The following is a 10,961-nucleotide window of genomic DNA, read 5'->3' as shown; positions in this document are numbered from 1 at the left end:
GTGTTATTTGAACCAACTCATTTTTGTCGTAGAGCTGTGGAGAAATGCTTGTTTGTGCATTAGTAAGTAACGCACTGTAATTACCGGGAAGAGGCCTGGAAATGGGACTGACGGGCTGACAAGCTCAGCAGCGGACTCAAGCCAACAGCCCGCCTCACCGGTAACCCGAGACCCACACCTTTCTGTCTTGAAGAGGGACGCATCCCTCAGGGCTAGCTCTGGGGTGGCAGCAAGGTTCCTCCAAACCCTGTTCGTTTGTTTCCTTCCAATTAACGAGACCTCCTATAGCGTCCAGCCACAACGGAGTCTTTTTATCCACGGGAATCTCCCCCCACCCCCCCCCACGGACGTGCGTTAACGGTCCGCCCGCATCACGCCGGAACCTTGATGTGGCCCATCAGGGGCGACGAGCAGCAAGCCCGGACTGCAGGGCCAGCCCTCACCCGGCTCCCGGGGGCACGGAGCCGAAACGCACACCTGCCCCGCCGGTGCCTTCCCCCGGGGAAGGGCCGAGGCGGCAGCGCCCGCCGGGCCCCAGCAGGCGGGGCGGTCATTTCCCCGCCGGCCCCGCGCAGCGCCGGGCCGGGCCGGGCCGCGCCGCCGCCATCTCGCGGGGCGGGGGCGGGGCTGGGCCGGCGGGGCCGCTGGAGCTGGCGGCGATGATGGCGATGGCGGCGCGGCTGGGGAGCGGCGCGGCGGCCCCGGCGCAGGCCCGGCTGGAGCGTGTGCGGCTGCTGACGGGCCTGTTCCGGGACGCGCAGCCCAGGTAGTGGGGAGGAGGGGCCGCCCGCCGCCACGTGGGCCAGGGGAGGGAGGGAGCTCCGGCCGCGGGGAGCGGCGGGGCCGGCTGGGCGCTGAGCTCCGAGCGTGGTGCTGCCGCCGCCGCTCGGGGTGTCGGCTGCCGGCTCCGATCACGGAAGGGGCTCTTCGTGCCCGCCGCGGAGCCACCGGAGGCCGCCGGTTCCTGCCGCGACTTCCTCGCCCCCCTGGGGCTGTTTGTGTGGGGCCCGGGGCTGCGGGAGTGACCTGTCCTTTCTCCCCTCCTTTTCCTCGGGGTCTTAGCAGTGAACGCTCAGCACGCCCGGGGCAGGGAGGAAAGCTTGGTGCGGCTCAGTTGCGGGTGACATCAGGTGCCCTCCGAGGCACGGGTTGATTGTAGCCGTGGGAATAGCCGCTGTGGGGCGAAAAAGCCAGAGCGTGCCCGGCAGAGCAGCCAGAAATGAGCGAGATGTGCCCCTGTGGGGCCCTGCTGGGCGAGAGTCTCATGCCCAGGTGAGGGCAAGGCCTCGGGAGGAGGGTGGTGGCTGTAGGCCTTGGCGGCTGCGGGCCCGGGCTGTGCAGCAGGACGGGCTGCGGTGAGGGGGGAGGTTGGTGCCCCGGAGTGGCTTTCAGGTAGGGGTTTACTGGAGAAAGCAAGGGCCCGGTGTGGCGTGTTGCTGTTCCAGGAAGGTTAGGGGGACCTCCTCAATACTGAACTGCAGTGTTGGCCTTGGTAGAGGCTGGGCATGCAGAGGTTCAGCTGTGTGACTGGGCTTCCAGGAAAGGTTTCCGTTCTTCCTGGAAGGTGGGAAGTGCCATAGGTTGGTAGTGGAGCTTGTGCTCACTCCTCATAGTAGCTTTTAGAAGGTTATCATGCCTGTAAGAAGGAAAAAACCAAAACTTTTTTAAATTAGCATGAAATTGTTGATAACATTTTGTGGTTTTGTTTCGTTTAATTCTCTATACTCTTTTTGTTATAACCCACATTTGAAAGACAGAGGGTGGGGGGAAGATGTGCTTAAAAATATTGTCTTGTGATCTTTGTTGTGGGTGGGAGACCTGGTGTCCATCTCAATTTCTCAAAGAGAGGAGAACCTGTGCAAATTACGGGCTTACATGCTGATGCTTTCTATGCCTTGTTTTTGTTTTGGTTTTTTTTGGCCTTCCTCCCTGAAACCTCTGGTACTGTGTTTGACAGAGGTGTATATGTTTCCCAAAATAGCCAAATTTTGTGGGTGCAGGTGGGCTGGAAGAGAGACACCTTAGTTGTGCTTCCAGAAGGACAAGGCTGTAGTGTTAACTTACATCCTACAGGACATGACACAGGGAATCTGAGAGCAACTTTGGCCATAAATATCACCTGTGAAAAGCACTGTTGCTGGTGCTGTTGAACCAGAAGACAAAACCCAGTGGGTGTTTAGTATTTGAAGTTGAGATATTCAGTGACAAGTCTTTTGTTTTTACATGATCAGTGCTTATGGAATAAAAAATAAAATGTGAGTTTTAGTGGTCTGTAATTCAGAAGCAAATAAGGTAAGGAAAATAATGCCTCAACAACAAGACTGCAGCATGGAATTTGGGAGACTTGAATTCAGCTGTGTGCTTTACTCAAAACTTCAGTGGTTTTGAGCAGATGACCTGATTTCTTTATGCTTCCATCACTGACCTACAAAATGAAGAAAATGGCTTTCTTCTATTACCAGGAATATTGTGAAGATAAATACTTAAAAGGCTTTTCAGGGACTTTAGTTTTAGCAGTGGAATTGTGTAAATACCTAAAACACTGAGTAGAACTAGAGAATTGCAAACTTCTGGGTTGCTCACATAATTACTGACTAATTTCATGATTTTTGGAGCCCTGGTCCTTTCTACAGGATTATGTTAATGTTTTTAACTTCGTGGTCACTAGGATGTTATCCTGTACAGTTTCTGTTTTTAACAATCAAGCACTTAAGTCTTACAAGGAGTGACATTAATCTTCCTCTTGGCATGGATACATTAATTCTGACTCTTTGTTTTGACTTAACAGGAAATTGTGCATGTCTATCTTGTCCAAGAGCTGCTGTATGCTTTTCTTCTGCTTCTTTATCTATTCCTTTCAGAATACTTGATGCTGAAATGAAGGACAGGTGGCAGTAGCAAATGGTGAAGGTCCTGTCTTAGGTGACAAAACATAGGAAACAAGTTTGTGGAATATCCACAGAGCAGTTCTGAATGAATGTTAAGGCCTGCTTACAGTAGAAGGGAGTTTTTAATCTAAAAGCTACTTTACAGGCTCTTTGCTAGTTTTACAGATCAATATTTAATGCTTAAAGAACAGGTTATGAAAATAAATATTTTTCTTTTTCAAAATACATTTTAAATACTTGAAGATGCTGTTTTTATCTGTATATGAATCTGTGTCACAATGCTGGAAATAAGATTTAAAAAAAAAAAAAAGTTGGAAAGCATTGCTGTGGAATAGTTACCTGAAATACTCTTGATTGATTTCTTAATGTCAGTTAAACACTTTCCTACTTTCCTCACTAATTTGAGAATTTTGGTTTTTGTGCAGAAGGATGATTTTAATTAAAATGTCTTTCTACTACACAGTCAAATTGCAATGAAAGCTGAAGTCCAAGAGTCTCATTTAATTTTTCTCTGAAGAGAATCCTGCTTTACCAAACAGCCTTGAAGTAATTTCTTCTTTGTTTGGAATAACTTTTGCTTGTCCACTTAAGGTTTTCTTTTCTATTGTAGGAAGAGATTTGATTTCTGCCCAGAAAGATCTGGCTTGAGCACATTAATTTTCTTTCATAGTATGCAAGGGAGAGATTTGCAGTTCTGTCCCTCCTTGCTGATATGTAAAAATGCCTATCACAGTCACAGTGAGGACAAGGCATTTCCTTGTGTACCTCACATTTGTGAGGTACAGGCAAAAGCATAATCTTAGTTTACTAGAAACACGTAGGGTTTTTTACTTTCAATCTAGTATTAAGATAAATGTTGTCATAACACAGTATGTTTGTGATCCAGTGTCTGACTGCAAACTTCTATTCTGCTGCATAATAACTTTGTAACAAGTAGAAGTTTTTCCAGGATAAGAATAACTTTAAGGTGTCCTTCTAGTGGTGGAGTAACACAAACATGGGTAAAAGTACTTGTAGGCTTTTTCATTTCTGTTTTACCAGTTTCAAATAATTGAATGTTGTACAGCAGTATAGGTCTTGCACTGACCACTGATTTCTGTATTTTGAAGTTGGGTCAGGAAATGACCGGTTTCATGTGATAATCCGACACACAAGCATAGTCCGTGTGTTGAATTATAAAGGAAACTGCAATTGGCTTGAGAGAGTTCCTATTTTAGAATAATTTCAGTGTTTAAGAACTCAGCTGACCGACAGCTAATGGTCTTTATGGCAGCTTCACTCAATAGAGAAAACACAGCTTTTGTGTGTTTGGAACAGGGCCTGGCTGTGCACTCTTTTACCAGACTGTAGCTCTTCTGATGTTTAGAAAAATTTGTGCCTGGATGGATTTGCCAGGTGTACTGTGGTATGACAGCCACTGTGTCGTCTTTGGCATGCATGCTTGTGATGAAGGGGCAGGAGCTGCACCACTTCTTGTAAGTGGAGGGTTCAGGTCCCTTTCATGTCTTTTCTTAGGTCTTAAAAACAAAACAAAATTCCAGACCTTTCTGGTTATATAAGCTCCACTGTTTTCATCTGGACAGAGGACCAAGTCTGCTTTTGGTCTGTCTTGTGTGACTTTGGTATATTCCCCCCTCAATATTATGCCACTGTAAAATGTAGCTTGTTTTTGTCTTTTGTTTTTATTTTCCCTCCCTGTCAGTAATTCTCACTGATGCTGTGGTGGTTTTTTTATGTAGCTGTAGATTGTGTTAAGTGTATTGGTCTTGATCAACTGTGAGGTCATAGAATAAAATACTTACTTCCTGCAGATCTGCTATCGCATTTTGTAGTAACTGAATGCTATTTGTGTGTATGGGTTAGTTTATGAACATATGATCACTTATAATGAAGGGCAGGTAGAATTTCTGACTGCAAGTGTTCAGACATTTGTGGGAGCAGCAGAATACATGTAATGCTGCATCATCTACTCCTGTTTGATCAATATATTTTTAAGCTCTCCTTTAGGAAAAGTATTCTGTGTGAAAATATTTAGTTAAATATTACTTTCCATTTCATCACACTTTGTTCATAGTTTAGGAGATCTCAACCTTATGTCTCAGATCCTAAGTTTCCTGTTTGGTCTTGAGTACATGACAAGTCTGTTTAAGGTTCAAGGAAGCTGTGTCTGGATTTACACCCCCTCCTTTTTTTTTTTTTTTAACTGTGATCAGAAGTACTGCATCAGCACATTTAGTGAGCCTTCCTATAGCAATGCCATAAACACTCTGGTGTGGCTTCTTTTCACCAGCATGTAGTATCAAAACCAAGTTAGCGGTGTTTGTAATGTGTTGCTCTCATCTCCTTCCTGCACATAAAATCAGGTGAGAGAGAGTATGTGAGTAGCTGTAGCTTGGCAATATTGAGTGCATCTGTGTGACAGATCATCTGCAGGTATGTGTGTTGGTAACATTGCTTTCCTAGGTCTTGATACTTTTAAGTAGTGACATTGGGTAGTTTTCTGCTGAAGTAGGCAGAGTTGGCTTTCTCCCTTGGATTTGATTCACACACTTGAAAATGATGGTGTTCTTCACCACTCCTTCTCCCTCTGGTGAAATTTGTGCCATGCTATTTTATAAAGGAGCTGCTGCCTTTTTCTTCTGAAACATCTAGTTCTAGGCATCTAAACTGTGTTCAATAATTAAATTAATTCCTGATCCTTAAAATAACATAGTGTTATGTATGATCATGCTAGCTATATGAATTAGGGAGACTCTTTGCTTTTTTAGATTCCAAAGAGCTCTTGCAAAGCTGTAGGAATGCTAAGCCAACATAACTCCCTCACAGCCCCTTTTCTGAAAAGGCTGGTGGGACAATTGTGTGTGTATATTTTGCTTTCTACTTGAAAGACCTTAGTATATTAAGGATAATTACAGAAACATCTTCGGTTTTACCATTATAAGTGTAACTGTCTTAATGTGATGCTTTTTGATACTGGCAGTGCTTTTTGTTCACTACAAATTTATTTGTTTCAGAGAAATGGCAGAAGAAGGTATATTTTCTAATCTCCTGGAAATCCTGATGAGTGCCTCAAGTGAAATTGAGCAGGCCTGCAAGGACTCCAATGAATCGGTAGATTTAGACACCTGCCTGCTGCTCACAGCAGAGTGTTTCAGATGTCTGAGGAATGCCTGTGTTGAGTGTGCCAAGAATCAACATGTCATGAGGTATAGTTATGATACCTTTTAACCCATACAAAAATACAACCTTCTGATGGTTTTTTGGTTTTATATAGAGATTCTTATTTTACACTGCTGTGTTACTTGATTTATTAACTGATACTTCCTGCTTGATGCAATCACTTCAAATGAAGTCTGCAAAGAACAAAAATAGCTGATCTATTTGTAGGTCAGAGTTTGGGGCACTGCTGAATAATAGCACAAAGTGTTTGTATCCTTAGTACGGGTTGAATTATGCAGACAATATAAGCCTTATGAAAGTCTGACTGTAAAGCTATCCTTTTTTCTCTTATTTAATTTTTTTATAACAATAAGTAAATAGTCTTAATTATCAGTTACAGGATTAGTATGTTTTTTCAAGGCACATTTAGATCTGTCTGGCACTTGTGGCAAAGTATAGTGTGTAGAAATGTGCATATCAACCGTGACACATATACAGGTAAACTGATATTAATGGATAATAAGAAGTGAACCTGGCTACATAAGTTATTTAATCTCTCTTTTTTGCCCATGTCAGTTGCAATGCTGAAGGGGTGCTTGGGATACCAACAGCTCTAGTTACTGAAAACCTGGTACTATACCTGTTGTTTTTTAAATAAAACCAACAACAAACTGCCCCCGTCCCCAAGAACCCAAAATAAACTAACCAACAAAAAAACCCCAACAAATCCAACCAGTTGCAAGTTGGTTAGATTATGAAGAATTGTTGGGACAAAGTTGCAGCTTTCATGCTGGGGGCAGAATGTTGTTAATGCCACAAAAGTTGCAGGACATCTCATAGAAGGCATTATTTTTGAATAACGTAAATCTGAATTCAGACTCTGACCTTTTTCTTCTAGACGGGGCTAGCACTGGTGATCGTGTTGTGGGTCAAGGAACTGATCTGACAGAAAATATATGTGCTTATTTATAATTTTTTGCTGGGTGGAGGTTCAACCAGACTGGGTTCCTTATGGTTACTTACTTTAGCTCCATAGTGACTCATGTTAACAAAACGGGGGAACAGAATTGTGTGGCTGGGAGTTTTCAGATGGAATTTAGATACACAGCCTGCTTCTGAACAGAAATGTGCTTTGCACTGGTTACACCTCTATTGTGTACTTGTCCTCTCTAGCCAGTTTAGGAAGCTGGATGTGAAGAATTGTGCTTTTCTTTAGACTTCATGAGGAGGAAGGCCTGTGTGTGTATTAAGTTCTGACCATGTTTGTAACAGTGAAGGTCTCAGTGAGTCACTGATCGGATACTGTTTTGGCTTCTTAGCAGCACAACAGTTTGTGCTCCTTTTAATACCTGACTGGGTGCTTTGAGCCAGCTCTATATTAGCTGTATGTTTGTGTTGATTTTCAATGGTTGCAAATGCACAGCTTCTTTAGGAACTAAATTTCCTGAATGATGAAAAGGTATGAATGGAAGGAAAATTATATGCCTTTGATACTGAACTGTGCAACATTCAGTTATTAAAAAAAAAAAACCAACAAACCCCAAACTATAAATGGTTTTATCAAAATAAAAACTGTTTCTAGGAAAAAATGCAAAAATTGTAAAAACGTGGATTGCATAACAGCTTTTAAACTATTGGGAAATATGAAGCTTTGTTCCTTCTAGTGTCAGTTTTTTCCTTTGTGTGCTGTGAAGAAATTTGGGCTCTGAAGGAATAGGAAAAGTTTTTATTTTAGTAGATTGTATTTATGCCTCTGTGTGTGTACTATATATATAACTGTACCTTTGGCTTTCTTCTATGCTAGGACTTAATGGGAAAGAGCATATGTTTGTCTAGCAAACATCTACAGAAGACAATAATGCAGCATTCATATGCGATGTTTTTTTAAGTAACTCATGCATGAGTTTGGAGGTTTGGTAGAGATGATGTTACTGTGTTCAGAAATTACAGACACTCTGTCTTGGGTGATCTCTTCTCAAAAAGCTTGACTAATGAAGTATTTATGAGTTAAAACCTGAACATTTCAGCTGTTTATACTGTATTCTTTGACTTTTTTTTTTTTTTTCCACTCCTGTTGCATGCTCATCCTGGTATGTGTGTTGGCTGCCTCCAGGATTGCTTATCTTAGGCTGTAGAATTAATTTGGTGTTTTTATTCCAAATGGCTTCACTTGTTATTTATCCTCACTTTTTGGATTTATCCTCACTATCACCACATTTTTCTTGGTCCAAAAGTGTTCAAGATCAGGTTGGATGGGGCTTTCAGCTACCTGGTCTGGTGGAAGATGTCCCTGCCCATGGCAGCATGATTGGACTAGATGAACTGTAAAGGTCGTTCCAACCCAAACCCCTCTGAGATTCTAATTATGATGCCTTCTCACTGAGAAAAAGATAATTGACTACCTGAGCTTCTCTGCTTCCCCTCCAAGAGTTTTGTATGCTTCCTTTTGAACTGGCGCTGTTGTTCATTTGATGGCAGAGACCAGTCACTTTATTGGCATTTAAAATCTCAAAGTTTATTATTAATTAATGTACATTGATACTTTCCCTGAATACTTGAACTTCAAACAAAGTTTTTACACAAATAATTTAAAAAATCTGATTTAGAAGAACAGCAAAAAGAGAGGAAAGAGTATTTAGCTCTGAAGGTAGTGGCCAAAATTATTAATATGCAGGCTAACATAGTAAACTCCTTCCTTTTGCTTCTGATGGTAGTATGTGACTACTGATTGTCAGGCACAATTAAGTAGGGTAAACTGCTTTTTGTTCCAGAGTTTCTGAGATTTTAAAGACTTCAGTGAAAGGCCTTTTCACTTATGTATTTCTTATCAAGTGATTCTTTTTGTCTTTTCCCAATTTAATAATAGGAACTTGGGTCTCATCTCTACGTCTGTCCATTTGATCAAATTGCTTCATGGTATACAAATGAAAGAAGAATTGTTATTGACTGGTAAGGCTGTGGATTTTGATAAATATATAGCCTGGACTGTATATTTTTATGTGGGGAGTCTTGTGGTTGTCACTTTACTGATGCATTTTTTTGATAAATAAATGTTTCTTGAATTGCAGTTAAGAATGGGGGGTTGGAGGGAGGGGACACTCTTCTTATGCTGCTTGAAAAACATTTTGGCCCCAAGTGTAGTCCAATTGTATTTTTCCTTAACTGTTCCCTCTAGATTATTAAAGGAAAGATACATGGAGACTTATTTAAAATTAACCAGGATATTTGAATTGCGAAAAGGAAAACTTCCTGTAATATGTCCATTCCAAGTATGTTCTGCTGTTTTACTATCTTTTTATTTGATCTACAGACATGGTGAAATGAGTTTTAATGACACTTGAAATTACTTATTTGATTCCAGGAAACAAATTTTGGCTGTAACTTTTTAAAAAGTATTTTAAAATTTTCATTTCTGTACTGTGGTTGCTGGTCAGTCTGCGTATAATACCTACCAAGAGCTAAGTACTGATTTGAGTAGTGTTCAGATTTCCTTAATGAGTTTTTTCATGTGGTGAAGAGAAAATCTGGCTATAGTATCCTTCCTCTGTAATGGCAGTTATTGCTACCGATTTCTACCAAACTCATTTCACTGGATATTAAGGTGTTTTCAGTAGTTCTCTTCACAATATGTGTTTCCGTGTGTGCGCATGTGGAGCTGGATACAGGGCATTGGACCCCAGTCTTTACTGTCTGTGGTTGCAGAGAGTAGGCAACATTTGGCTTCTCGTTACTTTTATTTCTTTTCACTCCCTTTGCTTGGATGAGGTTTGAACTGAGTTCCTGTTGCTGCTTTTCTATAATTTTGTGAAAGCAAATGAAACTACTGTCAAACAGTAACTTGCCCTCAAACACCTTTATGAAGCTGGGAAAGAGCAGTGAAGTCCAGGATACTGTTTTTCCTTTTCCTGCTATATTTGGCTCAAAATTAAGCCTTTCAGGCATATGGAGGTATTATGCTTAAGCCACATTCACTCCTTTACCCATTGCTGGAATGCTTCTTCAGGTAAGGATCACAGATGCTAGCACAGTCCTTCAGTGCGGGAGGACTAGAACTAAACCGCGGAGGTGGCAAAAAAGAGGGCTTGCTCAGTGACCATAAAGAGAAGGGACAAGTGATTCTCAATCTCTGTCATGGAGTTGGACAGGGAGAACTGGGAAAAGGCATGGGGGGCAAGAATGTCCTGTCCCACAGTTGTGAACTGCTTCATAAACCAAGTAAGAGAAAAGAAGAAATGATGGGAATTAAAATGCTGGTTTTGTCCAGCCTGACATTGTACCTACCAAGGTGCTTGATAGCAGTGGGCTCGAAAGGCTGTCCTGGGGAAGGAGACTTCCCACCTTTCTCTTATTCAAAACATCATGAATTGCAGCGTAAGAATATCACCTTTTGGTGGTGCCTCCCAGTGTATGAAGGAGAGCGACTGGGATGTACCTTGTTGGTTACATGTGTGGCCTGCTGTTTCCCCCTCAGTCTTGGGGCTGCTGACTCATCCTTGATGGGTTATCATATTCACATGTGCTGTTCTTCTGGGATCTGAAGAAACAGCAGTGGATGTTACTCAGCAAAAAAGAAAGGAGGGAGTGGAACCCGGTAATTTGGTTAACTGCTTCGGACTCCTTTTCCTACCCAGCAGATGTTGTAAAATCTCTTTTTATCACCATTGAAGTTTCAGTGAGGCATTGACCAGGATGCTTTTAACAGTATTTCAATAAGAAGTATTTTGTGACCATTACTCTACATAGACATTGAACAAATGAGTTTGAGTTATAACTAAAATTTGATATATAGACCCAGAGTAGGTGGTTTGTTTGATGCTGTTTGTAGTACTGATGTAATTGGGAAACATTTGTGATGATCATGGTTTAGCTATTCCATTTATGTTTAGTACAGCCAAAAAAACATCTAGAAAAGAA

General features: G+C 42.0%; 1 protein-coding gene across 13 annotated transcripts in view; it reads left to right on the top strand.

The window, feature by feature from the left end:
* Positions 1–644: 644 nt before the first annotated feature.
* The window catches only part of ATXN10 (ataxin 10), a 237,685-nt gene continuing 227,368 nt past the window's right edge, over positions 645–10,961 (top strand). For 10 of the 13 annotated variants that reach the window (XR_007888692.1, XR_007888690.1, XR_007888691.1 and 7 more), the window contains exons 1-3: positions 645–766; positions 5,903–6,094; positions 8,914–8,996. Coding sequence is in view for 6 of the 13 variants with exons in the window: in XM_051611491.1 (XP_051467451.1) it covers positions 660–766; positions 5,903–6,094; positions 8,914–8,996 (382 nt within the window). In the remaining 7 variants the exon portion in view is untranslated. Of the gene's footprint in view, positions 767–828; positions 1,273–1,305; positions 1,393–3,401; positions 3,435–5,902; positions 6,095–8,913; positions 8,997–10,961 lie in introns of those variants that run through there. The other 3 variants (XM_051611465.1, XM_051611529.1, XM_051611482.1) reach the window with 3 other exon arrangements.

This window comes from Apus apus, chromosome 1, assembly GCF_020740795.1.
Source record: "Apus apus isolate bApuApu2 chromosome 1, bApuApu2.pri.cur, whole genome shotgun sequence".
NCBI classification, from domain to species: domain Eukaryota; kingdom Metazoa; phylum Chordata; class Aves; order Apodiformes; family Apodidae; genus Apus; species Apus apus.
This window is presented reverse-complemented; position numbering and strand designations above follow the sequence as displayed.